Here is a 6,000-nt window from a genome sequence, read left to right on the forward strand (position 1 = left end):
GAGCAAAAATGATCTGGATGCTGCACAAATTTAGATATTTATTTTCCTAATTGACATTTTTCACCACAGAGAAACAGAAGAGCAGCAAACTGCAGGAAGACTGGGATTGTCATTGTGGGTTATGAGGCAGCTTGCTAGTGCTGTTTCACTTTTCAAAAAGACAAACAAAAAAAGGTATATTTCTTAACCTCAGACATGGAAATGAATGTCATTACAATAAAATGGAAAAGTTGTAAAAACTACAACATGTACCTTATAAAAGTGGCACAGAGATAATTGCATCAGGATTTTTTTTTAATCCTATAATGTGCTATAATTCTGATTCTCCCTATGATTTTATCAGTGAGTTTTAGTCCTACAAAATGTTTTGGTGTCGCTGCTATCACTTTAGGATATATTGTGGCTGCCACAGTAAACAAATGAACACACTTCGCCAGAGGTAGCAAAGCGAAATCAAACTCATCTCTCCAATGGATGACACTAATCTAATGAAACCTCATAAAAAATTTAATCATCCCCACCAAACACATCCTCAGATGTCCTCCATGTAGCCACTTTTATGCTAAAAGCTGCAAGTGTTACTGCTTGAGTAATCAGTTAGGCAATCTATGCAAATTATATGGAAAGCGGAGTGAAAACGTGTGCGGCGGTTTTACCTTCGGGCCTGTACTGAGCGATGATGGTTACGGTCTGGCCAGCGTTCTTCAGAGCCGCGGCAGCCTGCTCATGCGTGGCCATGCGCAAATCCACGCCGTTCACCTAAGAAATGTACACACAGCGAGAATGTTTACAGCCCCATCTGGTCGGCATATGCGCTTCAAATTTTCTGGTGACAGAAGATGTCATTACACTAAGGATCTGATCGCCCTTGTGAAGCTCCCCGCTGAGGTCGGCCGGCCCTCCTGCCAGGATGAAGGAGATAAATATGCCCTCTCCATCCTCTCCCCCTACAATGTTGAAGCCCAGACCCGTAGAGCCTCGGTGAATCAAGACTCTGCGAGGCTCTCTGCAACCAGAGTTCATCTAATTGGTTATACTGGTAAACGTTGTGGATTAGTGATGCGACGCGGTGCTTCGAAAATCACCTGGGTATGTCGTCATCTCCCATCAGGCCGTGCAGGACAGGAGAAAAGCGACTCGGCGAGGTGGGGGTGAGGGCTTGTGGGTAATCTGATCCAAGATAGTTGGGGTGGCTAAGTTCAGTATCCATATGGGAATATGCTGGAAAAACACACGAGAAACCAAAAGAGGGATTATACAGCAGAGCAGGCCTGGACATAAAGTATGACGCGTTTTTTTCTTTTTCTGTCACGCTGGACGTACCTGAATACGTCTGAATTGTAAAATCACAAACTGTTTAATGCAACTTAGAAATGAAGTGCACTCAGGATTTTAGTATGCAGCTTTTTTCCTCTACAGTTTGCTCCGGTAGAAGAAAAGTTACAGCAAATAGCTTTAGCATTATGCTAACACTCCTGACCTAGCAGGATACCCCCACAAAAATGGAAAAAAAATGTATGAATGTAAGCTTCCGGCCTCACAAATGACTCTTGAAAGTGAGAAGCTGCATGCTGTGACTTAAGTATTTGTCCATTACATATTTCATGTGTTTTTGATTTTTTTTTTCCCTTCACCTACATTTTTCAGAACATCAAACAAATTGTAACATCAGACGACTTGCTGTTGAAAAGTAACCGCCTCCCTTGTTAAACCACATTTTCAGTTTAGCTTCAAAAACCACAACCAGGCCTGAAGAGTCGAGGAATCAGTGACCCTGTCTAACAACATGAAGTAGACTGAAAGATCTGGAAAGCCAAAACATGGTGAGATGATGACAAACAGAGTCGTGGAAATCCATCAGTCAGGGAAGGTTTACAAAACCATTCCTGGAGCTTTGGGAGTCCAGCACAGTGGAGGCCTTTATTCACAGAGGAGACTTCGAACTTTAGGTAAGCTTCTCGAGGCAGCTGGCCTGTCAAAATTACTTCAAGATGCCACAAAAGAGCGAAGAACAGCATCTAAAGATCTGCATCTCTCACTTGAGTCAGGGTCAGTGTTCACGAACCAAATGTAAGAAAGACACCGAGCAAAAATAGCATCAATGGGAGAGTTTAAAGCGGAAAACAGCTGTTGATATAATAAAGCACAAAGGCTTGTCTCACATTTTCCAAAAAACATTAAAAAAACCTTCTAGGTGATTCAGGCAGGAAAAAAATATTCTGTGGATCGATGAGATAAAAGTTTTAACTTTTAGAAAGTATGTGTAACATCTGGCCTCACACTGACAGCATTTCAGGAAAAGGAACATTATACCAACAGTTAAACTGTGATAATTTACAGCTGAAGGAACCATTAATTTACTTTCTAACGAAAAATCTTGAAGAACGTGCAGCCATAAGTTAATGAAGTACATGAGGTCAGTGATTCATAGCACATCAGCAGAATAGCTCACAAAAACTGAAAAGCAGGCTTTGAAGTGGCCTAGTTAAAGCCCAAATAGACTTAAATCCAACTTAAATCTCGTGTCACCGTCTTCAAATTAAAACTATTCTTTGAAGAAGAGTGGGCCAACATTTCTCCATAGAGATCATTTGTCAGTAAAAGTTAGAATGTTTAGGAAGCACAAACTTTTCCACATGTTGCCAACTATTTAAATTTGAATAGTTTTCCGCTAAATGAATACTGCTTGTATAAACTGATACAAATGCAGCATTAACACATTTTTCAATGTCAAAATATATGTGTCCAAAGAAATCACCTTTATGTATCAAACTTAAACTCAGAAATAAAGATTTGCATCTTTTTTTAAAAACATAACAGTGCATATTCATCAAGAGGGGGAATGAGCTTCCACCTACACTGGTTTCTTGCCGTGTTTGCATTTCAGGTGGAAGAACTCGAACAGATTACTACACTTTTAGTAGAAATACAAGAAGGTATTTAGTGTTTTCTCTCACAGATCCAGTTTCCCGGTGGACAAACAACAACATGAAGACGTGCTTACTGCTGGTGAGGTCTGGTGGGTTGTAGGAGTTTGTCAGAAAGAGGTTGTTTGGCTTGGCCACCCTGAGGTACACCACTTCAGCTGTGTTCTTCAAAGCTCCCACCGCGTCCTCATGCATCACATCCTCCAGACACACGTTGTTCACCTGGATTTGTAACGAAATGCAGGTAAACATGAGCAGGATTACATTAAGATAAAAAAAATATATATATATACATATCCAATCTACAGAAGACAACTCGTTTGACGTAATAATATCAAAAATTCATATCTGTTGGTCCTATAACTCTTGTTATACAACACCTCTGATCTACAGTGGAGACAATTTGGACCATATTTGCAAAATTAAATTCCAAAAAGTCCTTGATGTACAATTCTGGGCCTCAAATGTACATTTTTTTTTTTCATACAACTACATACTGTCCAGCGTAATTTTTTTTTCTTTTTTTTCTTTGCAGAATCGCATGTTTCATTGTGGCTGCAGTTGTACAACATACTTCTGTTTACGCTGAGTGATATGGGAAAGATGTTGATCATTTTCATGGAAAACTGTAGTAGGAAGTAGAGACTTTCCTGGCATGACAAACATAGTGACAACAGAACATATCAAGTATTCCTGGCAAAAGTAACTTCCTGATAGAGAAGTAAAGAGATGCAAAAAAAACCCCAAAACCTTTCTAGCTGTTTTAGCTAATGTCACAGTGGATAAGTGCTTATGCACAAGATGGATGGCTATGTTTGTCTCCGTAGAGAAATTGGTTCATAACATTGTCGGCATCCATTTACATGAAAAGACAGAAACATACAAACACATACAATGACGTTAACAGCAAAAGGAGACAAACAAAACGTCCAGAAACCATATTCAAAAAATGTCTTATGTAAACAACCCCCTAATCAAAACAAGATGGCAGTTTAAAGGTTAACAAAATCATTTTAATTATCTGAAGTAGTCGTAACACAGTAGAATATGCAATTGCTTCAGTCTCAGACTCAAAATCAACCAACCAGGACAGCTACTATCTGCTGCAGTTACGATAATTAATCATAACCTTTTACCAGAACCATCAAATCATTAAAAGAAAAAAAAAAATCTGAACTATTAATTTAAGGTAAACATAAAGCTGTATATTTCTCACTTGTTCAAAACACAACACGAAATAAAGTGAAATTTATTTCTTAGAACTACAGTGCATTAGTTAAACATGAAATCTGTTATTTTATTGTTTATATTGACTTATGTTGAACGAAAAACACATTTATCTAATTTTCTTCTTCCATCAGTCACCTATGACATTGTGTCTGTGCATCAGAATCTCTGTCACTATAATTTAAACCAAACATGTAGGCAGAAACACAGTTTGGTTTAAGGTAACTGCTTCTTGAGCATTACTTTAATCTGGCCATGCATATTAGTGATGAAAACCTCTCAGAACAAAAACAAAATGCTGTATTTAAAATTAAAGCCTTTGAACTGAGAATCATTTTGGAGTTTCTGGTGTGACTTTCAGTCTTGTCCAGCAGATGGCAGTAATGCTGCTTGAGAATCATTTTAGCTGCGATAGGAATAAATATTTACAGCTCTCAATTCTACACACATATTAAGACGGTAATGAAAGTATTGTCTGGCAGTAAAAATCACAGCTGTAATTATCTTGGCTCTGGGTCGTTACTGCTTCAGCACACAATATGTGAGTGTGTAAATGTGTGAATATGCATCCATGTGTTCAGAAGATGTGGGTCTCAGACGGTCTGTGACATGTGTTGTTTTGTGTGTGGGCGCGCTGGCACATTTAAAAATTTTTTTTGAGTGACCGACCGCTAAGATTTTGTCCCCGATCTGCAGGCGGCCGTCTTTGTGAGCCGCCCCGCCTTCGATGATCTTGGTGACATAGATGCTGTTATCTCCCGGTATGTGCTGGTTTCCCACCCCTCCGGCGATGCTGAAGCCTAATCCTGAGAAAACGGAGAGGGGAGCAGAAAGTGTGGGTTAACACGCAGCAGATTTGGTAAAATCCTGAGGGCAGAGCTTACGCTGGGTGCACGGCATCTGAGAGCTCGCTCAAGAGGGTTGACGGTTTACACGCTGTAGTCGCTCACCTTTAGGCCCTTTGATTAGTTTGATTTCGGTGACTTTTTCTGCTGCTGGTTTTCTGCGGAGAACATAGAGGCGGACAATAGCACCTGCCTCCTTCAGGGCCTCTACAGCTTGGCTGTGCGTCACCTCCCTCACATCGACATCATTCACAAAGAGGATGCAGTCGTTCACGCTAAAAAAGCGGAGAGAGAGAGAGAGAGAGACTGAGAGATGCAGAGATAGACTGTGGGTGGGAAATGTGAAAACACAGAATGAGTTGTTCAATAGTTGTTCAGAGGCTAGGTTAGAGCAGATAGCATTTTCCATCCTTTAAAATACCTGGTATTAAAGTATGGTTGACTGAACAGCTCAACTGAAAATACATCATCATTGGGTCTGAAATAAAACAATTAACTAAACTATCCAATTTAAATAATAGCTTGCAGAATTCTGAATAGGTGTAGATGGAGTTTTAACCACAGAAAACCATTGATCTCTTAGGCTGCGTTCACACTGCATCCTGAAGTGACCCAATTCCGATTTTTGTTAGATCGGATTTTTTTTTATTGCCGGGGCCGTTCACACTGCCAATAAATGCAACCTGGATGAGTTCTGCAGTCTGAACTGGCAAACGACCTGAAAGTGTCCCGCATGCGCAGTAGAGGGCGCAATAGCGTCAGTGTTCTGCCAACCGCCATAAAAAGAAGGACTCAGTGTTTGCGGAAGTAAACATGGAGGCTAACGGTGGAGCTTAGCTTACATACAGTGGTGTGAAAAAGTGTTTGCCCCCTTCCTCATTTCCTGTTTTTTTGCATGTTTATCCCACTTAAGGGTTTCGGAACATCAAACCAATTTAAACAATACTCAAGGACAACACAAGTAAACACAAAATGCAATTTGAAAATGAAGGTGTTTATTA

At 40.0% G+C, this 6,000-nt stretch overlaps 1 protein-coding gene across 4 annotated transcripts in view; it reads right to left on the bottom strand.

The window, feature by feature from the left end:
• The window catches only part of dlg4a (discs, large homolog 4a (Drosophila)), an 88,895-nt gene that overhangs the window by 8,869 nt on the left and 74,026 nt on the right, over nt 1-6,000 (bottom strand). For all 4 annotated transcript variants that reach the window (XM_008427766.2, XM_008427764.2, XM_008427763.2 and 1 more), the window contains 6 exons: nt 5,105-5,274; nt 4,824-4,960; nt 3,005-3,149; nt 1,086-1,221; nt 850-1,006; nt 657-759 (listed from right to left, as the gene is read on the bottom strand). In XM_008427766.2, coding sequence (XP_008425988.1) covers nt 657-759; nt 850-1,006; nt 1,086-1,221; nt 3,005-3,149; nt 4,824-4,960; nt 5,105-5,274 — 848 coding nt within the window. The remainder of the gene's footprint in view (nt 1-656; nt 760-849; nt 1,007-1,085; nt 1,222-3,004; nt 3,150-4,823; nt 4,961-5,104; nt 5,275-6,000) is intronic.

This window comes from Poecilia reticulata, linkage group LG14 (assembly GCF_000633615.1).
Source record: "Poecilia reticulata strain Guanapo linkage group LG14, Guppy_female_1.0+MT, whole genome shotgun sequence".
NCBI lineage: Eukaryota > Metazoa > Chordata > Actinopteri > Cyprinodontiformes > Poeciliidae > Poecilia > Poecilia reticulata.